At 46.0% G+C, this 15,415-nt stretch overlaps 1 protein-coding gene across 1 annotated transcript in view; it reads left to right on the top strand.

The window, feature by feature from the left end:
• LOC135538194 (pre-mRNA 3'-end-processing factor FIP1-like) overlaps nt 1–15,415 on the top strand; it is a 33,406-nt gene that overhangs the window by 12,514 nt on the left and 5,477 nt on the right. Inside the window, 9 exon segments of the mRNA XM_064964163.1 lie at nt 1,856–1,974; nt 3,939–3,992; nt 7,689–7,788; nt 8,410–8,541; nt 8,543–8,564; nt 9,057–9,083; nt 10,435–10,486; nt 11,089–11,147; nt 13,571–13,594. Of these exon segments, the coding sequence (XP_064820235.1) occupies nt 1,856–1,974; nt 3,939–3,992; nt 7,689–7,788; nt 8,410–8,541; nt 8,543–8,564; nt 9,057–9,083; nt 10,435–10,486; nt 11,089–11,147; nt 13,571–13,594 (589 nt within the window).

Raw genomic sequence — 15,415 nt, 5'->3', positions numbered from 1 at the left:
ACTGTAAGACACACCCCCTCCACCACCAGCAAAATCACTGTAAGACACACCCCCTCCACCACCAGCAAAATCACTGTAAGACACATCTCCACCACCACCAGCTAAATCACTAAGATACAACATCTCCTCCACCACCAGCTAAATCACTAAGATACAACATCTCCTCCACCACCAGCTAAATCACTAAGATACAACATCTCCTCCACCACCAGCTAAATCACTAAGATACAACATCTCCTCCACCACCAGCAAAATCACTGTAAGATACAACATCTCCTCCACCACCAGCTAAATCACTGTAAGACACACCCCCTCCACCACCAGCTAAATCACTGTAAGACACACCTCCTCCACCACCAGCAAAATCACTGTAAGACACACCCCCTCCACCACCAGCAAAATCACTGTAAGACACACCCCCTCCACCACCAGCAAAATCACTGTAAGACACACCCCCTCCACCACCAGCAAAATCACTGTAAGACACACCTCCACCACCACCAGCAAAATCACTGTAAGACACACCTCCTCCACCACCAGCAAAATCACTGTAAGACACACCTCCTCCACCACCAGCAAAATCACTAAGATACAACATCTCCTCCACCACCAGCTAAATCACTAAGATACAACATCTCCTCTACTACCAGCTAAATCACTAAGATACAACATCTCCATCACCACCAGCTAAATCACTAAGATACAACATCTCCATCACCACCAGCTAAATCACTAAGATACAACATCTCCTCTACTACCAGCTAAATCACTGTAAGATGCAACATCTCCTCTACTACCAGCTAAATCACTGTAAGATACAACATCTCCTCCACCACCAGATAAATCACTAAGATACAACATCTCCTCCACCACCAGCTAAATCACTGTAAGACACACCTCCTCCACCACCAGCTAAATCACTAAGACACAACATCTCCACCTCCTTCTCTCTCTCCTCCTCTCAATTCCCTTCCTTCTCTCTCCCCCCCTCTCAATTCACTTCCTTCTCTCTCTCCCCCTCTCAATTCACTTCCTTCTCTCTCTCCTCCTCTCAATTCAATTCACTTCCTTCTCTCTCTCCTCCTCTCAATTCAATTCACTTCCTTCTCTCTCCCCCCCTCTCAATTCCCTTCCTTCTCTCTCCCCCCCTCTCAATTCACTTTCTTCTCTCTCTCCCCCTCTCAATTCACTTCCTTCTCTCTCTCTCCTCCTCTCAATTCACTTCCTTCTCTCTCTCTCTCCCCCTCTCAATTCACTTCCTTCTCTCTCTCTCTCCCCCTCTCAATTCACTTCCTTCTCTCTCTCTCCCCCTCTCAATTCACTTTATTCTCTCTCTCTCCTCCTCTCAATTCACTTTATTCTCTCTCTCTCCCCCTCTCAATTCACTTTCTTCACTCTCTCTCCCCCTCTCAATTCACTTTCTTCACTCTCTCTCCCCCCTCTCAATTCACTTTCTTCTCTCTCTCCCCTCTCAATTCACTTTCTTCTCTCTCCCCCTCTCAATTCACTTTCTTCTCTCTCTCCCCCTCAATTCACTTTCTTCTCTCTCCCCTCTCAATTCACTTTCTTCTCTCTCTCTCCCCCTCTCAATTCACTTTCTTCTCTCTCTCTCCCCTCTCAATTCACTTCCTTCTCTCTCTCTCTCCTCCTCTCGATTCCCTTCCTCCTCTCTCTCTCCTCCTCTCGATTCCCTTCCTTCTTTGTCTCATTGAATTGCCATATGATAATCAGTGTAAAACAGATAAACCCGAGTTGTTTAAAACCAAGATATCCATTTAAAGAGGTCCTACTACTGTCAAATGTTCAAACCCAAGATGTTATAAACCTAAAGATGTCCTACTCTACTCCCCCCCAGGTTCAGCAGGGCAGGACGGGGAATGAGAAGGAAGTGAGTTTACCCATCCACACGTCCAAACCTGACTTCCCCACTCCAGCCAGCCTCTACAAGTCCTCCATGAACATGAACACTACCAGGTAAGAGCTGTACACAGGTCCTCAGAATGATAAGAGCCGTAAGCTTAGCATAGGACAGGTAGAGACGGTAAGGTTAGCATAGGACAGGTAGAGACAGTAAGGTTAGCCTAGGACAGGTAGAGACAGACGGTGAGGTTAGCCTAGGACAGGTAGAGATGGTAAGGTTTGCCTAGGACAGGTACAGACAGACAGTGAGGTTAGCCTAGGACAGGTAGAGACGGTGAGGTTAGCCTAGGACAGGTAGAGATGGTAAGGTTAGCCTAGGACAGGTAGAGATGGTAAGGTTAGCCTAGGACAGGTACAGACAGACGGTGAGGTTAGCCTAGGACAGGTAGAGACGGTGAGGTTAGCCTAGGACAGGTAGAGACGGTGAGGTTAGCCTAGGACAGGTAGACGGTGAGGTTAGCCTAGGACAGGTAGACGGTGAGGTTAGCCTAAGACAGGTAGAGACGGTGAGGTTAGCCTAGGACAGGTAGAGACGGTGAGGTTAGCCTAGGACAGGTAGAGACGGTGAGGTTAGCCTAGGACAGGTAGAGATGGTGAGGTTAGCCTAGGACAGGTAGAGATGGTAAGGTTAGCCTAGGACAGGTAGAGATGGTAAGGTTAGCCTAGGACAGGTACATATAGATGGTGAGGTTAGCCTAGGACAGGTACATATAGACGGTGAGGTTAGCCTAGGACAGGTACAGACAGACGGTGAGGTTAGCCTAGGACAGGTAGAGATGGTAAGGTTAGCCTAGGACAGGTACAGACAGACGGTGAGGTTAGCCTAGGACAGGTAGAGATGGTAAGGTTAGCCTAGGACAGGTACAGACAGACGGTGAGGTTAGCCTAGGACAGGTAGAGACGGTAAGGTTAGCCTAGGACAGGTACATATAGAGGGACTGTAAGGTTAGCATAGGACAGGTGGAGACAGGCCGTAAGGTTAGCCTAGGACAGGTACATATAGACGGACTGTAAGGTTAGCCTAGGGCAGGTTAAGAGACAGTGAGGTTAGCCTGTGACAGGTTAAGAGACAGTAAGGTTAGCCTGGGACAGGTTAAGAGATAGTGAGGTTAGCCTAGGACGGGTTAAGAGACAGTGAGGTTAGCCTAGGACGGGTTAAGAGACAGTGAGGTTAGCCTAGGACGGGTTAAGAGACAGTGAGGTTAGCCTAGGACAGGTTAAGAGACAGTAAGGTTAGCCTAGGACAGGTTAAGAGACAGTAAGGTTAGCCTAGGACAGGTTAAGAGACAGTAAGGTTAGCCTAGGACAGGTACAGAGACAGCAAGGTTAGCCTGGGACTGGTTAAGAGACAGTAAGGTTATCCTAGGACAGGTTAAGAGACATGAGAGAGCCTCATGTATTAGCTCTGGTAGAGGATTTGGCAAAGCACTGTCTGGCAGTGGACAGACACAGACAGAAAGAGGTAGAGAGAAAGAGAGCGACAGACAGACAGACAGACAGACCGACAGAAAGAGGTAGAGAGAAAGAGAGCGACAGACAGACAGACAGACAGAAAGAGGTAGAGAGAAAGAGAGCGACAGACAGAGGTAGAGAGAAAGAGAGCGAGAGATGTACAGACAGACAGACAGGTAGAGAGAAAGAGAGCGAGAGATGGACAGACAGACAGAGGTAGAGAGAAAGAGAGCGAGAGATGGACAGACAGACAGACAGATAGATAGAGGTAGAGAGCGAGAGATGGACAGACACGGACAGACAGATAGATAGAGGTAGAGAGAAAGAGAGTGAGAGATGGACAGACAGACAGACAGATAGATGGAGGTAGAGAGCGAGAGATGGACAGACACGGACAGACAGATAGATAGAGGTAGAGAGAAAGAGAGCGAGAGATGGACAGACAGACAGACAGACAGTGAGTGAGTGACAGATAGAGGTAGAGAGAAAGAGAGCGAACACATGACTGAGTCCCTCTGAGTGTGAGGGAGGTCTAACTGTCTCCCTCCTCCTCCCCCTGATGGTAGGATCTCCCCCCCACAGTGGACGACTCCCCCCGTCCAGGACATGTCCTACTATACGTGAGTGGGGTGGGGCTTGTTGACAACAACACACTGATACATGGGATGGGGCTTGTTGACAACAACACACTGATACATGGGATGGGGCTTGTTGACAACAACACACTGATACATGGGATGGGGCTTGTTGACAACAACACACTGATACATGGGATGGGGCTTGTTGACAACAACACACTGATACATGGGATGGGGCTTGTTGACAACAACACACTGATACATGGGATGGGGCTTGTTGACAACAACACACTGATACATGGGATGGGGCTTGTTGACAACAACACACTGATACATGGGATGGGGCTTGTTGACAACAACACACTGATACATGGGATGGGGCTTGTTGACAACAACACACTGATACATGGGATGGGGCTTGTTGACAACAACACACTGATACATGGGATGGGGCTTGTTGACAACAACACACTGATACATGGGATGGGGCTTGTTGACAACAACACACTGATACATGGGATGGGGCTTGTTGACAACAACACACTGATACATGGGATGGGGCTTGTTGACAACAACACACTGATACATGGGATGGGGCTTGTTCACAACAACACACTGATACATGGGATGGGGCTTGTTGACAACAACACACTGATACATGGGATGGGGCTTGTTGACAACAACACACTGATACATGGGATGGGGCTTGTTCACAACAACACACTGATACATGGGATGGGGCTTGTTGACAACAACACACTGATACATGGGATGGGGCTTGTTGACAACAACACACTGATACATGGGATGGGGCTTGTTGACAACAACACACTGATACATGGGATGGGGCTTGTTCACAACAACACACTGATACATGGGATGGGGCTTGTTGACAACAACACACTGATACATGGGATGGGGCTTGTTGACAACAACACACTGATACATGGGATGGGGCTTGTTGACAACAACACACTGATACATGGGATGGGGCTTGTTCACAACAACACACTGATACATGGGATGGGGCTTGTTGACAACAACACACTGATACATGGGATGGGGCTTGTTCACAACAACACACTGATACATGGGATGGGGCTTGTTGACAACAACACACTGATACATGGGATGGGGCTTGTTCACAACAACACACTGATACATGGGATGGGGCTTGTTCACAACAACACACTGATACATGGGATGGGGCTTGTTCACAACAACACACTGATACATGGGATGGGGCTTGTTGACAACAACACACTGATACATCCATGTACAGTATTGTGTCTTTTCCAGATGCTATTTAAAACACAAAATAAACTCGTTTTAATTTCCCTCGGCCGATTAAACTAGTGACAAACGGCGTAGTTGTGTCACGTCGTTTAGGGCACAACGTGGTAGCCAACAATTGTCACCGCGGCAACGTTAAGATTCACGGGAGTCATCACCTTGGCAACAGTAAACACATTTAAATGCAGCACACGTATGCACATTGACACGCGTGTGTGACAGGTGATAGCCATGTTATAGACATGTAATAACAGATTCTACATCCTATGTGTTAGTGCTGCTGTGTGTTGTCCTTTCTGACTTTAGTGTCCTGTCACTAATCTGTGGTGTGGTGGTTAGGTACCGATCTGTCTGTGGTGGTTAGGTGCCCAGATCTGTCTGGTGGTTAGGTACCGATCTGTCTGGTGGTTAGGTACCCAGATCTGTCTGCGGTGTGGTGGTTAGGTACCCAGATCTGTCTGCGGTGTGGTGGTTAGGTACCCAGATCTGTCTGCGGTGTGGTGGTTAGGTACCCAGATCTGTCTGCGGTGTGGTGGTTAGGTACCCAGATCTGTCTGCGGTGTGGTGGTTAGGTACCCAGATCTGTCTGCGGTGTGGTGGTTAGGTACCCAGATCTGTCTGCGGTGTGGTGGTTAGGTACCCAGATCTGTCTGTGGTGTGGTGGTTAGGTACCCAGATCTGTCTGTGGTGTGGTGGTTAGGTACCCCGATCTGTCTGTGGTGGTTAGGTACCACGATCTGTCTGTGGTGGTTAGGTACCACGATCTGTCTGTGGTGGTTAGGTACCACGATCTGTCTGTGGTGGTTAGGTACCACGATCTGTCTGTGGTGGTTAGGTACCACGATCTGTCTGGTGTGGTGGTTAGGTACCACGATCTGTCTGGTGTGGTGGTTAGGTACCACGATCTGTCTGGTGTGGTGGTTAGGTACCACGATCTGTCTGGTGTGGTGGTCAGGTACCGATCTGTCTGGTGTGGTGGTCAGGTACCGATCTGTCTGGTGGTTAGGTACCGATCTGTCTGGTGGTTAGGTACCGATCTGTTTGTGGTGGTTAGGTACCGATCTGTCTGTGGTGGTTAGGTACCGATCTGTCTGTGGTGGTTAGGTACCCAGATCTGTCTGGTGGTTAGGTACCGATCTGTCTGGTGGTTAGGTACCGATCTGTCTGTGGTGGTTAGGTACCGATCTGTCTGTGGTGGTTAGGTACCCAGATCTGTCTGGTGGTTAGGTACCGATCTGTCTGGTGGTTAGGTACCGATCTGTCTGGTGGTTAGGTACCGATCTGTCTGGTGGTTAGGTACCGATCTGTCTGGTGGTTAGGTACCGATGTTTGTGGTGGTTCGGTACCCCGATCTGTCTGTGGTGGTTCGGTACCCCGATCTGTCTGTGGTGGTTCGGTACCCCGATCTGTCTGTGGTGGTTCGGTACCCCGATCTGTCTGTGGTGTGGTGGTTAGGTACCCCGATCTGTCTGTGGTGTGGTGGTTAGGTACCCAGATCTGTCTGTGGTGTGGTGGTTAGGTACCCAGATCTGTCTGTGGTGGTTAGGTTCCCCGATCTGTCTGTGGTGGTTAGGTACCACGATCTGTCTGTGGTGTGGTGGTTAGGTACCGATCTGTTTGTGGTGGTTAGGTACCCAGATCTGTCTGTGGTGTGGTGGTTAGGTACCCAGATCTGTCTGTGGTGTGGTGGTTAGGTACCACGATCTGTCTGTGGTGTGGTGGTTAGGTACCGATCTGTCTGTGGTGGTTAGGTACCCAGATCTGTCTGGTGGTTAGGTACCGATCTGTCTGGTGGTTAGGTACCGATCTGTCTGGTGGTTAGGTACCGATCTGTCTGGTGGTTAGGTACCGATCTGTCTGTGGTGGTTAGGTACCCCGATCTGTCTGTGGTGGTTAGGTACCCCGATCTGTCTGTGGTGGTTAGGTACCGATCTGTCTGTGGTGGTTAGGTACCCCGATCTGTCTGTGGTGGTTAGGTACCGATCTGTCTGGTGGTTAGGTACCGATCTGTCTGGTGGTTAGGTACCGATCTGTCTGTGGTGGTTAGGTACCCCGATCTGTCTGGTGGTTAGGTACCCCGATCTGTCTGGTGGTGAGGTACCCCGATCTGTCTGTGGTGGTTAGGTACCCCGATCTGTCTGGTGGTGTGGTGGTTAGGTACCCCGATCTGTCTGTGGTGTGGTGGTTAGGTACCCAGATCTGTCTGTGGTGGTGTATTAGTTGGTAGAGAGTATAGATGGTAAACTCAGCGTTAATGACTGAGTAAACGGCAGGTAGTCTAGTGGTTAAGAGCGTTGGGGCCCGTAAACGGAAGGTTGCTTATTCGAATCCCAGAGCCGACGAGGTGAAACATGTCATCTTGAGCCAAAAGGCCCTTAGCCGTGACAGCTTCCTGTTTGTTGTTCTGGAGGAGATGGTCTGCTGAGTGACTCACGTTGTGTTCAGGAAGACCAGTGGTACGATCGACGTGATTGGAGGAGGGACCGCTACCATCAGCAGAGTGGAGGGACGACGAAGACACAACCTGGAGGGAAACAACATCCAGGTACACACACACACGCCTGGAGGGAAACAACATCCAGGTACACACACACACACACCTGGAGGGAAACAACATCCAGGTACACACACACACACACACCTGGAGGGAAACAACATCCAGGTACACACACACACACACACACACACACAACCTGGAGGGAAACAACATCCAGGTACACACAACCCAATATTTAGGAAGTTGTTCTTAATGTTTTGTAAACTCAGTGTATATTATGTGAGCAAAACAGAAAAAATATATATTATTAATTTAAATAAAATAATGAGCCGTACATTGACACATCGAGTCCAAAACGTCAGTTAAAAACATAAATATCGAGGTAGTTTTAAATCTTCCAAGAACTCATCTTTAATTTCCTGAGGAAAACAGTCCCTGCTGTTATGAAAACCTTATGTTGACACCCAGAGTCACATTTTAGTTTATTTTTAGTCTTTTCAACAGGTTTTTAAAGGACCTTTTAGCCTGGTATCGTAGTAATACTGGTGTCGGGACAACACTACACAAACACATGAAATGACATGGCCTACATAGAAGTCCATGTAACCATTCTGTTGGCTGTTGAATCACATACCCGGTTGTGATTTGGCCGTGTCTTCGTTGTCGTAGGTGATTTCGGAACACTCGTCGTCGGACGCTGAGCAAAACCCCAACAAGATGCCCCCTTCTTCCCCCCGGCCCCCTCCCCCAAACATCCCTCCTCCCCCATTCCTTCCCCCTCCTCCCAACGTCAGCCAGGCTCCCCCCTCTCATCCCCCCACCAAGTAAGTCTACACCTCTCTCACTTTGTCTCTCTCTCTCTCTCCCCCGCATCTCTCTCTCCCCAGTCTCTCTCTCCCCCCCCACATCTCTCTCTCTCTGCCTCCTCTATGTCTCTCTCTGTCTCCTCTCGCTCTCTCTCCCCCCGCATCTCTCTCTCTCTCTGCCTCCTCTATGTCTCTCTCTCTCTGCCTCCTCTGTCTCTCTCTGTCTCCTCTCGCTCTCTCTCCCCCCACATCTCTCTCTCTCTGCCTCCTCTGTCTCTCTCTGTCTCCTCTCGCTCTCTCTCCCCCCGCATCTCTCTCTCTCTCTGCCTCCTATGTCTCTCTCTCTCTCTCTGCCTCCTCTCGCTCTCTCTCCCCCGTCTCTCTCTCTCTCTCCTGCTTTCTGTCTCTTTCCCTCTTAACTTTCTCTCCCTTTTATATATTTGTATATTCACCCTGTTTAACTTTCCCACAGAGGAGTTTGCTAACAATTGTTTTTTTTAAATTTGTTAGGAATACCTATGAATGTCCCTCCTCCTGGTAAGAGCAATACTCCCAACTATACTCACTATTACTACACAAACTACACAATGACGTTCATGATGTGGGAAAGACTGAAGAGTTCCACATATTAGTATACTATACAGGTTTTTATCTGTCTCAATGTTCCCAGTTAGAATGTGTCAGTGTGGTGATGTCATAATGTGGTATAAACTCAACAGGTAGAATGTGTCAGTGTGGTGATGTCATAATGTGGTATAGACTCAACGGGTAGAATGTGTCAGTGTGGTGATGTCATAATGTGGTATAGATGCAACAGGTAGAATGTGTCAGTGTGGTGATGTCATAATGTGGTATAGACTCAACAGGTAGAATGTGTCAGTGTGGTGATGTCATAATGTGGTATAGACTCAACAGGTAGAATGTGTCAGTGTGGTGATGTCATAATGTGGTATAGACTCAACAGTTAGAATGTGTCAGTGTGGTGATGTCATAATGTGGTATAGATGCAACAGGTAGAATGTGTCAGTGTGGTGATGTCATAATGTGGTATAGACTCAACGGGTAGAATGTGTCAGTGTGGTGATGTCATAATGTGGTATAGATGCAACAGGTAGAATGTGTCAGTGTGGTGATGTCATAATGTGGTATAGACTCAACAGGTAGAATGTGTCAGTGTGGTGATGTCATAATGTGGTATAGATGCAACAGTTGGAATGTGTCAGTGTGGTGATGTCATAATGTGGTATAGACTCAACAGTTGGAATGTGTCAGTGTGGTGATGTCATAATGTGGTATAGACGCAACAGGTAGAATGTGTCAGTGTGGTGATGTCATAATGTGGTATAGACTCAACAGGTAGAATGTGTCAGTGTGGTGATGTCATAATGTGGTATAGACTCAACAGGTAGAATGTGTCAGTGTGGTGATGTCATAATGTGGTATAGACTCAACAGTTAGAATGTGTCAGTGTGGTGATGTCATAATGTGGTATAGACTCAACAGGTAGAATGTGTCAGTGTGGTGATGTCATAATGTGGTATAGACTCAACAGGTAGAATGTGTCAGTGTGGTGATGCCATAATGTGGTATAGACGCAACAGGTAGAATGTGTCAGTGTGGTGATGTCATAATGTGGTATAGACTCAACAGTTAGAATGTGTCAGTGTGGTGATGTCATAATGTGGTATAGACTCAACAGGTAGAATGTGTCAGTGTGGTGATGTCATAATGTGGTATAGACTCAACAGTTAGAATGTGTCAGTGTGGTGATGTCATAATGTGGTATAGACTCAACAGGTAGAATGTGTCAGTGTGGTGATGTCATAATGTGGTATAGACTCAACAGTTAGAATGTGTCTGTCTTAATAGTAACACTGTGTGTGTGCAGGTTTCCCTCCTCCCAGCGGCCCCCCTCCATCTCTCATCCCCACCTTGGACAGGTAAGACAGCTTCACCTTGTAGAGATCTAAGGCAGCGTTTACACAGGCAACCCAATTCTGATCTGTTAACCCAATTATTTACAGAAGAGCTGATCTGTTTAAATTGCGTTAGCATATTGACTGGAAGTCTATGGGTATCTGCTAGCATGCTATGGGTATCTGCTAGCATGCTATGGGTATCTGCTAGCATGCTATGGGTATCTGCTAGCATGCTATGGGTATCTGCTAGCATGCTATGGGTATCTGCTAGCATGCTATGGGTATCTGCTAGCATGCTATGGGTATCTGCTAGCATGCTATGGGTATCTGCTAGCATGCTAGTAGATACCCATCGACTTCCAGGCAACGCGCTAACTCTATTTAACATTGGCTCACGAATACTACCTTAAACTTCCTTCATACTGGACACAGAGACATAAACACGGTGTCCACGACTCCATCTGACTGGGGAAATAGATAAAGAGCAGCATTGCCAGAATCCTGAAATATCCATTTAATATGATTGATTGGATCAATATGTAAATGGCATCTAAAGTATTGGTTAAAATGATCATGACGACTTTGATATATTTAACTTTTATTTATTTTTTATTTTTTTATAGCAGTGGGCATCCAGGTGGATATGATGTTCGTCCTGTTCCACCATACCCCTTCCCCACAGGTAGGGGGCGACAACACACACTTTCACTCTATATTATATACATCTGTCCAAAATGGATCCCTATTCCCTATGTAGTGCGCTACCGTTGACTAAGGTGCCATTTCTGATGTAGCCTCACTCTCAATCACTTTCAATGAATAATAAGTTATTATTATATTCAATGGTATTAATTCAGTCCATGGGCTTCATTTAACAAGATATATAGGATGAGTCCCAATGGGAGCCAATCTGGCCTAATATAATGCATTTCTTTTAAGCAGGGTCAATAGGGCTGTGGTCAAAAGTAGTGCCCTATATAGGGGATAGGGTGCCATCGGGCTCTGGTCTAAAGTAGTGCCCTATATAGGGAATAGGGTTCCATAGGGCTCTGGTCTAAAGTAGTGCCCTAAATAGGGAATAGGGTTCCATAGGGCTCTGGTCTAAAGTAGTGCACTATATAGGGAATAGGGTTCCATAGGGCTCTGGTCTAAAGTAGTGCCCTATATAGGGAATAGGGTTCTATAGGGCTCTGGTCTAAAGTAGTGCCCTATATAGGGAATAGGGTTCTATAGGGCTCTGGTCTAAAGTAGTGCACTATATAGGGAATAGGGTTCTATAGGGCTCTGGTCTAAAGTAGTGCCCTATATAGGGAATAGGGTTCTATAGGGCTCTGGTCTAAAGTAGTGCCCTATATAGGGAATAGGGTTCTATAGGGCTCTGGTCTAAAGTAGTGCACTATATAGGGAATAGGGTGCCATAGGGCTCTGGTCTAAAGTAGTGCACTATATAGGGAATAGGGTTCTATAGGGCTCTGGTCTAAAGTAGTGCCCTATATAGGGAATAGGGTTCTATAGGGCTCTGGTCTAAAGTAGTGCACTATATAGGGAATAGGGTGCCATAGGGCTCTGGTCTAAAGTAGTGCACTATATAGGGAATAGGGTGCCATAGGGCTCTGGTCTAAAGTAGTGCACTATATAGGAAATGGGGCTCTGGTCTAAAGTAGTGCACTATATAGGGAATAGAGCTCTGGTCTAAAGTAGTGCACTATATAGGGAATAGGGCTCTGGTCTAAAGTAGTGTACTATATAGGGAATAGGGTTCCATAGGGCTCTGGTCTAAAGTAGTGCACTATATAGGGAATAAGGTTCCATAGGGCTCTGGTCTAAAGTAGTTCACTATATAGGGAATAGGGCTCTGGTCTAAAGTAGTTCACTATATAGGGAATAGGGTGCCAGTTGGGATGCACACATTTATGAACTTGATCCAAAGTTTGATTGATATTAGGGCCGGGACGATACCAGTATCGCCATCCTCGTTAGTATCGTGGCAAGGAAACACAACACAAAGCAGATTGGCTCAGTATGTAATACCTTCTTTAGGAAACAGCCCTGATGTTGGAAACAAACATCATTATGTTGGGAAACAGCCCTGATGTTGGAAACAAACATCATTATGTTGGGAAACAGCCCTGATGTTGGAAACAAACATCATTATGTTGGGAAACAGCCCTGATGCTGGAAAACAGCCCCGATGTTGGAAACAAACATCATTATGTTGGGAAACGGCCCTGATGTTGGAAACAGCCCTGATGCTGGAAAACAGCCCTGATGTTGGAAAACAGCCCTGATGTTGGAAACAAACATCATTATGTTGGGAATAGCCTTGATGCTGGAAACAAACATCATTATGTTGGGAAACGGCCCTGATGTTGGGAAACGGCCCTGATGTTGGGAAACGGCCCTGATGTTGGGAAACGGCCCTGATGTTGGGAAACGGCCCTGATGTTGGGAAACGGCCCTGATGTTGGGAAACGGCCCTGATGTTGGGAAACGGCCCTGATGTTGGGAAACGGCCCTGATGTTGGGAAACAGTCACATTGTATTTATTTTCCAAGCTATAGAACACCATATTTGACATCCATCAGGTTTTTAAAGCACCAAACAGTTTAGTCTTTTACGATACTGCTATCGTCTCGGCCGTCATTGATAAGGGGAGTATTTTAACTCCACATGGAAGGTGTTTAGGTGGGAACACACTGATATGGGCAGTATTTTAACTCCACATGGAAGGTGTTTTAGCTGGGAACACACTGATATGGGCAGTATTGTAACTCATGGAAGGTGTTTAGGTGGGTAACCACTGATAAGGGGAGTATTGTAACTCATGGAAGGTGTTTAGGTGGGTAACCATTGATATGGGCAGTATTGTAACTCATGGAAGGTGTTTAGGTGGGTAACCACTGATAAGGGGAGTATTTTAACTCATGGAAGGTGTTTAGGTGGGTAACCACTGATATGGGCAGTATTGTAACTCATGGAAGGTGTTTAGGTGGGTAACCATTGATAAGGGGAGTATTTTAACTCCACATGGAAGGTGTTTAGGTGGGTAACCACTGATATGTTCACACCATATTGTAATAATTGATCATGTTTATTGTCCCTCAGGTGGTTTTCCTCCTCCTATGACAGGTATGTCCTCTTCACTACAGTATATCACTACAGTTCATCACTACAGTTCATCACTACAGTATATCACTACAGTATATCACTACAGTATATCACTACAGTTCATCACTACAGTATATCACTACAGTATGTCCTCATCACTACAGTATATCACTACAGTATGTCCTCATCACTACAGTACATCACTACAGTATGTCCTCATCACTACAGTGTATCACTACAGTATGTCCTCATCACTACAGTGTATCACTACAGTATGTCCTCATCACTACAGTGTATCACTACAGTATGTCCTCATCACTACAGTACATCACTACAGTATGTCCTCATCACTACAGTACATCACTACAGTATGTCCTCATCACTACAGTACATCACTACAGTATGTCCTCATCACTACAGTGTATCACTACAGTATGTCCTCATCACTACAGTGTATCACTACAGTATGTCCTCATCACTACAATATATCACTACAGTATGTCCTCATCACTACAGTACATCACTACAGTATATCACTACAGTATGTCCTCATCACTACAGTATATCACTACAGTACATCCTCATCACTACAGTGTATCACTACAGTATGTCCTCATCACTACAGTACATCACTACAGTATATCACTACAGTATGTCCTCATCACTACAGTGTATCACTACAGTATGTCCTCATCACTACAGTATGTCCTCATCACTACAGTACATCACTACAGTATATCACTACAGTATGTCCTCATCACTACAGTGTATCACTACAGTATGTCCTCATCACTACAGTATGTCCTCATCACTACAGTGTATCACTACAGTATGTCCTCATCACTACAGTATGTCCTCATCACTACAGTATGTCCTCATCACTACAGTACATCACTACAGTATATCACTACAGTATGTCCTCATCACTACAGTGTATCACTACAGTATGTCCTCATCACTACAGTGTATCACTACAGTATGTCCTCATCACTACAGTGTATCACTACAGTATGTCCTCATCACTACAGTGTATCACTACAGTATGTCCTCATCACTACAGTATATCACTACAGTATGTCCTCATCACTACAGTATGTCCTCATCACTACAGTATGTCCTCATCACTACAGTATATCACTACAGTATGTCCTCATCACTACAGTATATCACTACAGTATATCCTCATCACTACAGTACATCACTACAGTACATCACTACAGTATATCACTACAGTACATCACTACAGTACATCCTCATCACTACAGTATATCACTACAGTATATCACTACAGTACATCCTCATCACTACAGTATATCACTACAGTATATCCTCATCACTATAGTATATCACTACAGTATATCCTCCTCACTACAGTGTATCACTACAGTATATCCTCCTCACTACAGTACATCACTACAGTACATCACTACAGTATATCACTACAGTATGTCCTCATCACTACAGTACATCACCGCAGTATATCCTCCTCACAGTGTATCACTACAGTATATCCTCCTCACTACAGTACATCACTACAGTGTATCACTACAGTATGTCCTCATCACTACAGTATATCACTACAGTATATCCTCATCACTACAGTACATCACTACAGTATGTCCTCATCACTACAGTATATCACTACATTATGTCCTCATCACTACAGTGTATCACTACAGTATGTCCTCATCACTACAGTATATCACTACAGTATGTCCTCATCACTACAGTATATCACTACAGTATGTCCTCATCACTACAGTATATCACTACAGTATGTCCTCATCACTACAGTATATCACTACAGTATGTCCTCATCACTACAGTATATCCTCCTCACTA

The sequence above is a fragment of the Oncorhynchus masou genome, unplaced genomic scaffold (assembly GCF_036934945.1).
Source record: "Oncorhynchus masou masou isolate Uvic2021 unplaced genomic scaffold, UVic_Omas_1.1 unplaced_scaffold_930, whole genome shotgun sequence".
Classification (NCBI taxonomy): Eukaryota; Metazoa; Chordata; class Actinopteri; order Salmoniformes; family Salmonidae; genus Oncorhynchus; species Oncorhynchus masou.
Note: the sequence above shows the minus strand (reverse complement) of the source record. Positions and strands in the feature narration are given on the sequence as shown.